Source organism: Lepidochelys olivacea (genome assembly GCF_965140295.1).
Source record: "Lepidochelys olivacea isolate rLepOli2 genome assembly, chromosome: 1".
Taxonomy (NCBI): domain Eukaryota; kingdom Metazoa; phylum Chordata; order Testudines; family Cheloniidae; genus Lepidochelys; species Lepidochelys olivacea.
Window position 1 is genome coordinate 278,880,431 of NC_140411.1, and position 13,874 is coordinate 278,894,304.

Below are 13,874 nucleotides of genomic sequence, written 5' to 3' on the forward strand. Positions count from 1 at the left end.
TGCCAGCTCTCCTGAACTCCATTATCCCTTAGATTTTCTTTCCATGGGACCTTACTAACCAACCAATTTTCTAAGTTTGTTAAGATGTGCTTTTCTAAAGTCCATTGTCCTTATTCTGCTTCTCACATTCCTTTCCTTTCCTTGTGAAATCCATCTTTTCATGATCACTTTCACCCAAATTGCATTCCACTTTGAGATTTGAAATCAAGAAGCATTTAACTTTCCAACAGTGGTACTGCCTAATGGTTGCCGCCCAGTTCAGGATATCTGTGTGTTGTCCAGAGGCTTTTTGGAAACACAAAATACCCAAGTGTCTCCCTACAACCAGTACCACTGCTTCATGCCTTTGCCTGGAGTTTTAGTCTAAATTAATCTGTGACTGAATTTGCTAATACCACCAAAACAGAAGCAAGTACACAGGAAGAGAGAACCAAACATCAAAGAAGTCTGGGCACCAGGGATCGCAGACGATGAAGGAAGAATAGGTTTTAGGGACTGTGACAACTTAACCATATTTACAGAAAGTCAATAGTTCTATTACTATCATCACATTGGACACCTCAAAGTCAAATCTATATTTATCTAGTTTTATAGATTTCATATGATAATTCAGATGCTGACTGAGCAAGTCTGGCAATGCATCAGAGTGTTTTCTCTTAATTTGCACCTGCGTGGTAAGGACATCACAACTCTCACACTCTATAGGTACAAGAGTCGGCTCTTAAGAGCAAGGCTGTTGAAGGGGCATCCCATCCAACACACAGGATGATGAATGTGGGTGGTGGTCCTGTCCCCGAACACACACGTTTTAAGAAGGATTGCATTCAGGCCTGAATGTCTCATAATCCAGATTCATTTCCTCATGTGCTCCTGACAAAGCCCTGTACAAAGCAGCAACCCAGCCTGGCCTTCTGCTCTCCTGAGAAGTACTGCCATGAGCCATGTTCCCTGTGCATGTGGTGTAAATCTTCAAAAACAAAAACAACAGCCTCAGTGTTATTTGCCAAAAAAACAACATAAATTTAACAAACAAACGAAAAATAGGAAGACTTGATACTCTACGGTAAATATGAAATCCTCCACTCAGGGAAAGGAAATAAATTACACAGATACAAAGCTGAAGTGGATGGGATAGAATTGAGCAGCAAATCCCCTGCCTAAAACTATGTTTGTTTCCATCTTGACTCCTCATGACTCTCCTAATTTTAGTTATTCCATGGAACCAAACATCAACAGCTTGCCTTCAGTCCAGGTGCGAAGACAGAATTGGGAGAAGGATCCAGGAGAGAATTTTGATCATAAGAAGAGAAAAGGGTTTGTGGTTTAGTTTACATAGGAAGACCAACAAAATATATTTCAAATTTGACATATTAGGAAATATGTACACAGTAGGAATAAAAATAGAGTTTTATCCCTCATTTTCTTCTGTGGATAATGAGTGACATTTTCAAACATGACTACAGAATTATGTACCAAACATGTGAAAATTCCCACCATATAACTTTAAAATGCAAATTGCAGTTAAATACACGTACACATTTTCTTTTCCACAGAAGTCATTATTTAGTATACTCATGCTATTTGTTCATTGGCTCTCAGAAGCAGACATGCCAAACCCACGGAAAAAAACACAGAAAGTGGGCTTGTAATTGGCTTGTGAGTTGCTTGTTTGCTAGTTTTTGGCTTGTAGCTTGTTGCTTCTTTTTTTTGATCAGCTCTTGGCAAGCAGGGTAAGGTGGGGGGAGAGAGTGTCGGGGTACACAGCGGGCCCACCACAGTCCCAGACTGCACGCTGCGGGGATCTAGTCACATAGAGTGTTGGGGTTCTTAGGGATTGACTTGTTTTGGCCTTGTTTTGAAATGGGATTAGCTTGATTTTTGACTTATTGTGAAAGTCGGTGTGCTTATTTACCGCGTGAAAGTTGGCAACTGTGCTCAGAAGCGTTCTTACATTCTCAGACAAACACCCAAGTAAACAAAGTGTTTAATGTAAGTTGACACTTCACACCAGTTTAGCAGAAGACTGCTAGGTTCCACCTTCTGTCTGCCCTGTCATCATAAACTCATCAAGGCTGGGACTGGTCTCTTAAAGTGAGCTGACTGAAACTTGGAATGTCCATTCTGTGGGAAATTCAAGCATTTCAGAATTTCTTTTAGTCTTGAATTGGAGCAAAAAGTTGAAATTTCAAAATTTCCCACAAAACGAAATTTCCAAGGTAATTCATTTCAATAAAGGTGAAGGGCTTCATTTAGACTTTTATAATATCAGATGTCAAAACAAAGTGCTTTGACCTCATGGAACTAAACATTTTGATAATTTACCATCAAAAATAGTGAAACTGATATGTTCCCATGAAACGTTTTGATATTTTCAAATCTGCATTTTCCAATGGGAAATTGATTCATCAGAAGAATTTTGGTCAGCTTTTCTCTTACTCCGTACAGCGCCAAGCACAATGGAGCCCTGGTCTCAGATGGGACTTCTAGGCACTGCTCTAATGCAAACAACAGAGAAGACTTCTCACTTTTGCTTGTTAGCCACCAGTTCTATCCTGAGAAATATTTCTTCTGGAGGAGATTGTAATACATCTTCATGGCAGCTCCTACTAGGGGGGAAAATATGCCAGAGCCCTAAATTCAGATCCTGTGCATTTCTGTTGAACCTGAACGCTAAGTGCTCTGTCTTTACTTCAGGGAGGCTTGTAGATTTATATCAGCTGATGCACTTGCATACTCAACCACACTAAGCTGAATTGGCAAGATACAAGGAGATAACAGGATGAGAAAAGGAGCTAAATACCAAGAGCTAGATGGTAAACAGAGTGGAAAGACTGGAAGAGATGGGAGCAAATGAATGAAATACATCCCCAGCATGAAAAGATGGGTAATACCACATGGTTTAAATGCCAGGCACTAATACCAAAAAAAAAAAAAAAAAATACTGAATGGTTTTAATTATACTTTCAGTATAAGGCATCTGTGCTTTTTCGCAGAGGGCCGACTTCCCTGCTAAGCCATACCTGAAGATAAAGTTGGTATCTGATTAATTTAGTGATTGCTGCTTTATAAAACAAATAACCAAGGCAGGCAGAGAGTTACTTACTTTATATATAGAAGGAATGATCTGGTGCATTTTCAGCCTGTGAAACACAAAGACGTCATAAACTGCTGAAACTGCCAGAACAGTCACTCCTTGCTCCTTCCACAACATGCTGCAGCCAGCACAGAGTCCTGTCCCCAAGATCCAGCCCCAAGTGCTGGCTGAGTAGCTTCTTGTAGAGCAATGTTTAACGTAACACATCAATGAGAGCAGAAAAAAAAAGCAGGCTCCAACATCAGCCCTCCCCACAATTCCTGCCACTGCTTCAGTGTGGATGGGATGAGACGCAAACAGCAGGCCTGCGACTAAGGTCCAATATCCATCCCCAAACAAGATTCTGGAGAAGTTTGTGAAAAGCCCGGTGACTGCAGCGTGTAACAGGACATTTACAAGGTGGTAGCTCCAAGGCTCCATGCCTCCAATGGCATGGTTAATGCGAAAGGAGAGCGTGCAGAGAGGTCGGTAGGACTTGTGACTCCCGCTGTGGGTGAGGAGGGTTCCCCAAAAATCGTTGTAGAATATGTGGGTCCAGGGGGTTTCTGGCAGAAGATCCTGGTTTGTCTTGATAGCTCGGCTATTAAAAAATAAAAACAAAGAAATGAATCAAACAGTCAGAAAGACACAACTGAGAAGATACAATCATATTGCTACAGCAATGAAAACAGGTCCTTATTTAGTTATTCTTTATGTTGTGCAAGCAAGAAAATGGCATTATGTCAATGCTATTTTACTTTGAGGTCTGAAATTTTACTAGAACACAAGAGGTGTTAAAAGTGTCTGTATCTATTGACTTTTTCTAAAATAAATTTCCATATAAATTGGCTTTTAAAACATTAGAAACAGATGTTATGCTGAAGCCATTAAATAAAACAGCCTTCGATGACATTCATCTGAGTCTAACCCATGAGCAATCACTTAAGATTTGATGGGTTATAATTAAAATGTAAAAGAAATATGAAAAACTGGCATTGCTGAAACAACTGATCCTCGAACAATTCAGAATTAAAACCCCAGCTGGCCTTTCATACTCAAATTTTAATTTAGATGTTAGAATGATTCTTACTGTCATGGATGAACAATAACTACAATAATGAAGTCACTAGATGTATGCATATTTTGTGCTTCTACATCGGCCCGTTCATAGACTTTCCTGTATATATTTTGCCTGACATAGAATTCTTAGAGAATGCCATAGGTGTGGCCAGAATACAGAGTATGTTAAGGATACAATTCCACCTTTTCTTCGAGTATCTTAAATTTATAAGATTTATATTTTACATTTTAAGATGTAGTACTCTATGAATTCTATGCTGTGGCTACCTTACTGTAAAAGTGAAACTTAGTGTAAGGGCTTAGTTTTATCCGTTCGCAGTCTGCATGTCTACATTCAGCTCAGTAGAAACCTGTCCACCATAACATTTGCAAAACTATTTATTCTTACCAATCCTATAATCTGTATTTACAAATCACAATATGGGAGAAGGTGTTAGACCCACACAGCTTAAATAGATGGCCAGTGTGCAAATAATAGCTTGCCCCCATATGTGAAGCAATTTTTATAAAATTCTTGTTTCAAGATGCCTTGTTCTAACTATTAAACACAGAATGGACACTATTATTATTATTACTAAACATTTATATTACAGTAGCACCTAGAATCCAATCAGGTTGAAGCTCCATTGTACTAGGAGTTGTACAAATATAGTCAGTGATAGTCTCTGAGTTCAGATTTGCTAGTTATAGAAACATCTGTGTCAGGGCCTACCTTCCCAACTGGGACCAAATTTATACAACAGATAACCCCACACATTTACCAGAAACATCACATGGCTCGAAGAGGCCACAGCTAATGCAATTCGTTTGCCAAATCACATTTATTTTCACCAAGAGGCTGCAATATATTGTGGAAAACATGTGCACCAGTGAACTGAAAAATCACTTCACAGTTCTTTCCAGTGACAGGACACAGTTAGAGAACACCCCAGAGCAAAGGAGCAGATGGATATGCCTTTTACTTCACTGACATGCTTCACAATTTGTAAAAACCCATTTTTAGAGTGTCCTGCTCTCTAAAGAGAAGGGATGGAATCCTAGTTCCACTGTAGTCTTATTTAAGTCTTATGGCCACAGTTAACAGGATGGAGAACTCTATTCTGGGAAGCAGAGACCCTGAAAAAGACTTGGGGGTCATGGTGAATAATCAACTGACCATGAGCTCCCAGTGTGATGCTATGGCCTAAAGATCTAGTGAGGTGCTTGGAAGTATAAACAGGGGAATATCAAGGAGGAGCAGACAGGTTATAAAACCTCTATTTGGCACAGATGTGACCACTACTGGAGTATTGTGTCCAGTTCTGGTCTACAGTTCAAGAAGGATGTTGATTAATTGGAGAGCGTTCAAAGAAGAACCAAGAGAATTATTAAAGAATTGGAAAACATGCCGTACAATGAGAGCCTAAGGGAGCTCAATCTATTTAGCTTAACAAAGAGAAACTTAAGGGGTGACTTGATAACAGTCTATAAGTACCAAAGAGCAGAAATTTGATAAGAGGTATCTTCAGTCTTGCAGACAAAGGTAAAACAAGATTTTTTTTGTTGGAAGTTGAAGCTAGACAAATTCAGACTGGAAGTAAGTCATACATTTTTAACAGCGAGAGTAATTAATCACTGGAACAACTTATTAAGGACTGTGATGGATTCTCCATCACAAGAAACTTTTAAATCAAGATTGGATTTTTTTCTAAAAAGATATGCTTTAGTTCAAACCAGATTTAATTCAGGGAAGTCCTATGGTCTGTGTTATGCAGGAGGTCAGATGATCACAAAGGTCCCATCTGGCTTTACAATCTATGACTCTACGAAGTTGATGGACAAATTCCCACTGAATTCAAAGGGGCCAGGATTCTACCCAATATGTTGAGAAAAGAGTTACTAGAACACTATGACGTGAAGGTTCTTCTTCAACAACATGGAACACAGAGATAGAACAATATGTTTTTCCATACTCACTCCTTCCACATGGACGCACATGCACTAGAGAGATGGGCCAAAATCTAGTCTTTAAATTTAGACTGGGTTGAGGAAAGGCCTGAAATTCAGATCTGAAAGTAAATGTTGAAGATGAAGTCCTTTCCTGCACTAGAAAGGATATAACAGACACTTTAGCAGCAAAAATATAAAAAGTGGTCTCAAGAGTCTCATATAGGCCATCTTATTTTTTATGCCATTATTTTAAGGGACTTTGTGTAAGAGTGACATTTCTTTAATAAAAAATGCTTATATGCTAAACTGTAGCAACTCCATGCAAATACTCTAAATGCCATGTAGCTCAGCAGTTTCATTGTTTAAAGCACATTCCTCTAATGCCTTTAGACATGCTTAGTGTCTGCATGTCCTTTTGTCTCTGCACGTATGGAGGTTATGAAGAGGTCGCCATAAATCCTTTAAAGATCTGATCATGCCTCTTAAACAGTTTACATTTTTCATTTTGAGTTCTGCTTCTACCATGAATCAGGTTGCCCGTGTTTGTTTTCCCAACCCCACAAACACTTTTTCATTTCACTACTACTAGTAGAGGACTTCTTTTATTTTGAGGGGATAATTTTTGTTTTTAAAGTTTTTATCTGCTCCTGCTCTCTCGGAAATCTGAACAGATCCTCTGTTTGTGATTTCACAATTGGCGATAACAGATTTGAGAGCGACCCACAAAGGAACAGAAATTCACATGAGACTGGAGAAGGTCTGGGGCTAGATACTGCACAGAATTACAACTGTTTTTTGGGATAACAAAGTTCAAGGCCTCAGCTGACATCTAGATTATATGGGGATGGCAGCACTGGCATAGATAAATCAGCCTCCCAGCGAGCATGGCTAAGAGTGACTGAAAGATACACTGACGTAGTATGGAAGCCCCTTTAAAAGTTAAATATATTCTCCGAGGCAGAAACCCCAAAGGATAAAATGGCAGTGCTCCTGCCACTGCCCTAACTCAGGCAGAATGCGTATGTGTGTGGGGTTTTGGCCACTTTTCTAAAAACAATGATAAACACCATTACAAAACCATACAAGTAACTGTTTTAAATATCAAAGTCATTAAATGATGATGACCATCAATACACAGGAATAACATAACGTACAACACAGTACTTCCCCAATAGATCAGCTACATTTAATAAGGAGTGAAGTAGGGTACAAATTCGTACTTTTTGTAAAGACCTCCCTTCGTGACTAGACCCATCATCCATATTCTCCTTCCCTCCAGAAGCTAACCATACCTGTCTCATATTTGCAAAGAAGCACGTGCAGTCTAAAACCACTGTCACTCAAGTATTCTTTACAGACCTACCAACAAATCTGTCATAACTCTAACCCTTTCCAGTTTAGAGCTCTTGATCTGCAAGCCTTGATTTAATATTTTATGTACCACACTTATGTATCACATTCGGCTTAGGTATAAAATCCACCTGACATCTCTGAAGTTTCAGGAGAGCGGCAATGCATGCAAGCGAGATAGCATAGCATACCCAGTAAATTTCATTTTAAAAAAAAAACATAGAACTTGCTGGTTCCATAGCATTTTACTTGATGGTTTAAGTCATATCACACAGTCTGTCTCCTCTCTGCTCCAAAATCTACAGTACTGACAAATTCATTCCCTCCGATTATTTTTTTCTGAACAGTTTACAAGTAAAGAGGACTCTGATCATGCTCTGGAGTGTGAGGAAACACAATTAAACAAAAGTTAAGTGTCCTGCAGCAAAGAGGCAGTCCCCTATAGGCCGCTGGCTAGCATTCAGCTACCACTGTTTCATATTATGCAATCTAATAAAAAACATTCTTGGCCAACATTTTTGTCATTCACTGCACAAAAGGATGCAGGAATACAATTTTCATAGAAACATCAGAAGAACCAGGCAGTACTAAGGCATATTGCAAACGTCAACTTTTAAAAAGCAAGGAATAGGAAGCTTCACTATTGCTGTCTGCAGATAGACCATACTACACAAACATTCATAGAGTACATAATCCCCAGAGCTCATTGAGAAAGTATTCTCCAATACCACTCTCTAAAAGGAGAATGGAAAATGGGAAAGAAATGTGAATTTTAAACTAGGCTAAAGTATTAAAAAAAAAGGTACCACAAAGTGGCACTGACTTTCTGTGCTACCATGAAACAGACTTGTGGACTCTCAATCCTAGGAAAGAAAATTATCAGTTTACATCATAATAGCTTAGTAAGGTTTCAAGAGGCAATTCTTGCTAATGGACATAATAAAAGAAATTCCAAAGGCATTCACAGCTCTGAAGAAGAACTGGAAACTCTGCTCTCTCTAAAAGGCAGCAGGTCACAGGGGAAGTTGTTTTTCAAAGCTCCAACACAACTGGCATTTTTACTTTCAGCCAGCCACAGACAAGATTTGCCGACTTGTTCAGAGAACCTACTTTCTTCAATTTTTAATGCCTGCCCATTTCAGACGTCCCAGGAGAATGGGATGTCTTACTCATAGTATCAAAATGGATTGGTTTTGAAAAAAAAAATTCTTATAGTCAGCCATCAACACATCTGAAAATGGAAGTCTGACAAAGACAAAAGCTCTGATGGCAAAACAATTCCTATCTCCTCATCAAAACAAAAAAATCTCTAGCACCAGCTATAGAATATTTATTTGCCTGTATCTGTGCACATGTAGGAGCACAAACATGACTCAAGCAAGACTGTTTCAACAAACTCCAAGAATATGAAAGATGCAATAGTTCACACTCACAAAAATCAACAGATGTTTTTGAAATTAACAGCTATATATGTCCTAAATGTATAGGCTAGTGCTAAACTGATCCAGGTGTTATCATCAGAGTAAAAAACCAGATGTGACATTTTAAAATGATATAACACATTAAACCATGTGTCCAGCTTTAACATTGCTAATGGTCCCCACATGTTTAAAATGAACATCAGTATTTGAAGTACAGAACATATTTTTACCAAAACGAGAACACCTAAATACATGCAAGAGTCTGTTGTCCCACTTGGGCTCACGTCAAAAGACAGAAGTCTAGCAACATGCTGTACTGGTAAAGCTCCATTTCTTTATTCCTGAGATCCTTTTGGAATACTGTAAGTCAGACCTCTGCCACTAAAACCACTAGCAAGAGTTATTGATACTTTGCAAAGTCAGAAAATTTTTCCAAGTGCATATAATGTCTTAACAGTTTAGCCCAGCATCAACACATTAAAACTTAAGTCATTCAAATGTTTAAGTACCTATAAGCACTAAGGATTTAGTACTGAATGCTCAAAAGGAGTTAGGCATTGTGATACAATACCTAACCTCTAGGCACCTAGAAAATTACAGGAACAACACTGATTCACAAAGCTTGAGTTAGGCACCTAGACTCCCTATACAATGAATGGGGACTGATAGGACCCTTAGACTGACATCCACAAAAGCCAGCACAATAGGCAGGGAGCTGCCTAACCTAGCCAATTGGAGATAATGACGTGGGGTGTATGTACTAAACCCCACCTTTCTCAGAGATGTACTTGTATCCAATTAAAAGGAAAACGCTACAATATAGAAAAATAAAGTCAGTATCAAGCCTACTTCTTTATACTGTGCCTAGTAAACTTCTGCCAATACGATGGATCTTTTATATGAGTATAAACAGATTTACCCATGTCACTGAAGAGGGAAATCATTTATCTTGTGTAATGTAACACAGCAAGAAAGAACTATGCACTGAATATGTTGCTGGTATATGGGCCCTGGAATAAGATGTAAAAAATGATTATAGTATTGATAAGTCCTGGACCATCAGTAACAGTAGTTCCATAGCAAACCCCGTTATCTTAGTGAAGTAACTGAAAAAAACAACATGTATCGGGCCTTTAAGGACATTCCTACTCAGAAACAGCCACAGATCAGCAAAGCGCATAACCACAAGCTTAAACTGAGGTGGGCAAATTTTTAATCTGAAAGCTGTTACCAAAAAAATGCAGAGTCAGGTCAACTGAAACATTTTGTGAATTTGTGTCTATTTCAGCTAATTGTTTCATTCTATTAAAAAAAATCCATATGTCAAAACAATTCATTTTGATATTTCTGAAATAATATATTTTCATTTTTTCAGAGTAGATTTGGGTACCATTCACAAAATGGGCGGTGGTTGAGAAGGAGGTGGTGGTGATGCTGCTGCTCATCTTATACTCCATGTCTCAGGGATTATACCCTATAATTTTCTTTAACAGTCATTGGGCCAGAGCCACTGGGAAAAAGACTGTGACCAAGTGCTGAGGGAACTCACCTGAGAAGGGGAGACACCCAGGTTTCCAGTCCTGTGCCAATGAATATTATTTACACAGAGTGAAAGAGCTTCAATAGGAGAGGCATCCACCCCAGAAGAGCCAATAACTTGGCACTCCTCAATTCCAGGTGAGATGTGTGTTCAAATCCCTGCTCCAGAGCAAGGATTGAAACCTGAGTGTCCCCTCTTGCTATATGAGTGCCCTAACCACTGGCTGTAAAAGGGGAGAACATCACCACTTCCTCCTTTGTGAATCTAACTCTTCATTTCCTTTGCTTTTATTGAAAGTCTCCCAGCCAAAAAAATAAAAAAAAAAAAAAAATAAAAATCTTTTGGGGGAGTCAAACAAAACCTTTTGTTTGACCTGAAATACATTTTTCCAACTTTGATTCACTACTGAATATTTTTTAAAAAAAAAATCAGTTTCACTTTGACCCAAATCCAAATTTTATTTTATTTTCTGGAACTGCCAGCAAACCAATTAATCAGTTTTTCCACACAGTTCTATGTGGAAGGCGTTTCCTGAACTGGGACGTACATGAATCATAGTTTTGTAAGAGTGAAGGGAGCTAGATTTAGCTTCACACATTCATAAGGACTATCAAAACATTAATACAAAGACAAGAACAAAATGCATAGAGAAAGGTTACAACTTCACAAATGTGCCATAACCCCTTGTGATGTCTAACACCACAGTATAAGGTGCTGTATCCTTTCAACATTTTACAAATTCCAGAATACCGTTGAAGAGAATTATCTTTCAGAGTGACATAACATTTCCAGAATGTGGAAAAAAAAGTTGAAATTAGTGAAAATTACAGTCAAACACAATGGACTTGAGAATTTAGAAACTGTGCTTTGATTTTTTTTATTACCGCTATGCAAGATGGCAACCAGTAGCCTATTAATTGCCAGTTCCTAAACTCCAAATAACTTTCTGAATGAAGAATTCTCTCTGCATTATTCCAAACAAGGAAGAGTGGCTTAGGAGCGACAGAAACAGTAGTGTACAACACTGGAATGCTGTTGGGCACTAGCTGGATTTCACTAAAGAAGTGTGCTGCAGTTTATTGATTTTCTTATTGACTAAAAGGCTTTGAAAGCTTTAAATAACTAAAGGTTAAAAATGTCTTGGCTACAAGAAGGTTGAGATACTATATAAAATATTGTCCTCTTAAAATTTGATCCTTTCAATAGCTAATTTTGAAGTGTTCAGACATTTCCTTCTCTTCCATCATACCATAAGAAAATAATCTTCCGAACATAAGAATGAGCATTCTGGATCAGACCAATGGTCCATCTAGCCCAGTATCCTGTCTTCCCACAGAGGCCATGCCAGATGCTTCAGAGGGAGTGAACTGAACAGGGCAATGTACTGAATAATCTATCCCCTGCCATCCAGTTCCAGCTTCTAGCAGTCACAGTTTTAAGACACTCAGGATTGGGTCCCTGACCATCTTGGCTAATAGCCATTGATGGACCTATCCTACCCGAACTTGTTTAATTATTTTTTTGAACCCAGTTATACTTTTGGCCCTCACAATATTCCCTGGCAACAAGTTCTACAGGTTGACTATGTGTTGTGTGACGAAGTACTTTCTTATGTATTGTTTTAAACCTGCTGCCTATTCATTTCATTGGGAGACCCATTCACGTGCAGGGGTAAATAGCATTTCATTATTCACTTTCTCCACACTATTTATGAGTTTATAGACCTCTATCATATTCCCCCTTAGTCATTTCTTTTCCAGGTAGAACAGTCACAGTCTTTTTAATCTCTCCTCATATGAAAACTGTTCCATACCCCTAATGATTTTTGTTGCCCTTTTCTATACTTTTTCCAACTCTAATATATCTTTTTTTTTAGATGGGGCAACCAGAACTGCATACAGTATTCAAGTTGTGGACATACCATGAATTTATATACTGGCATTATGATATTTCCTGTCTTATTATCTATCCCTTTTCTAATGGTTCTTAACATTCTGTTCACTTTCTTGACTGCTGCTGCACATTGATCATATGTTTTCAGAGAACTATCCACAATGACTCCAAGATCTTTCTTGAGTGATAACAGCCAATTTAGACCCCATCATTTAGAATGTTTAGCAAGGATTATGTTTTCCAATGTGTATTACTTTGAATTTATCAACACTGCATTTCATCTATCATTTTCCTGCCCAATCACCCACTTAAGTGAGATCCCTTTGTAAGTCTTCAGAATCTGCTTCGAACTTAACTATCTTAAGTAATTTTGTATCGTCTGCAAACTTTGCCTCCTCACTGTTCACCCCCTTTTCCAGATCGTTTATGAATATGTTTAACAGCACTGGTCCGCGGGAGGAAACCACTATTTACCTCTCTGCTGTGAAAACTGTCCATTTATTCCTACCCTTTGTTTCCTATCTTTTAGCCATTTACTGATCCATGAGAGGACCTTCCTTCTTATCCTGTGACTGTTTACTTTGTTTAAGAGCCTTGGGTGAGGGACCTTGTCAAAGGCTTTCTGAAAGCTCAGGTACACTCTATCCTAAATTTTATTTCTGAGTCTGCTTCCATATACTGAAGAGGCATCGTGCCTTAGTAGTAACCTTTGATGTACCTCAAATATCCTCTGTTTTAGGTACCAAAACCGTCTTCAAAACACACCCACACCCACATGAGACTACATAAAATCTGAAGCCCTAATTAAGACTGCTGCATAGCGTAGCCCAGCACTGCTTTAGTATCCAGAGATTTGGGGGGGGGGGGGGGAAAGAATTTTGAGTAGTGGGAGAACTAAATATCTTCTGATGTTAGGTATTGACAATCCGCTCTCAGGAGGTAGCAGATAAATGTAGGATAAGGAGAAGAATGGCTCGTGTCTTAGAGAAACTCAGGGAGCAGACACAATCACTTACTGTTCACAATCTTTCTCTAAGAAACCTCGTTGGAACAGATATTTAAATCTTCAACCAGAAAAATGTGTTATGTTCCTCTTTCCGTCAGTTCATCATGGTGTTTACCCCAAACAATACTTTATGGCTAATTCTGTTCTGCTGAGATATCAAGCTCTTGCATGATGAGCACTTTGGTTATTCTTTTGCAGCATTTTGCAGGCCAGCCAGTAGTTTGGAAATAGCTCAAGATTTTGATATAAAATTTAATGCCAGCTCCTGATACATGGCCAGAATCCATAGTTAGAACCTCCGCTGACCTTTCAAATCTATTTTAGTTGATGAAAGTGGGCCAAGCAGGCCTTATTAGATTTACTGTTCTATGGTGGAACATGACACTACACTATTTCTCTTCCCTATTTTCCCTCTGAAGAATAAAATAAAATAAATAACTTTACCACATCTACATACAGGAACTCAGAACGGAAAATACTAAAGAAAATATGAGGCATTTCAAGGCTCCAAAATGTAATAGCTACAGCAATTAAAGCGATGCAGACAAAGAAATTTTGACTTTATCTAGATTTATAAAATGG

The 13,874-nt window shown here is 38.5% G+C and overlaps 1 protein-coding gene across 2 annotated transcripts in view; it reads right to left on the minus strand.

Moving 5' to 3' along the window:
- The window catches only part of TMTC2 (transmembrane O-mannosyltransferase targeting cadherins 2), a 378,380-nt gene that overhangs the window by 233,981 nt on the left and 130,525 nt on the right, over positions 1–13,874 (minus strand). For both annotated transcript variants that reach the window (XM_084639748.1, XM_084639749.1), the window contains exon 2: positions 3,104–3,674. In XM_084639748.1, coding sequence (XP_084495874.1) covers positions 3,104–3,674 — 571 coding nt within the window. The remainder of the gene's footprint in view (positions 1–3,103; positions 3,675–13,874) is intronic.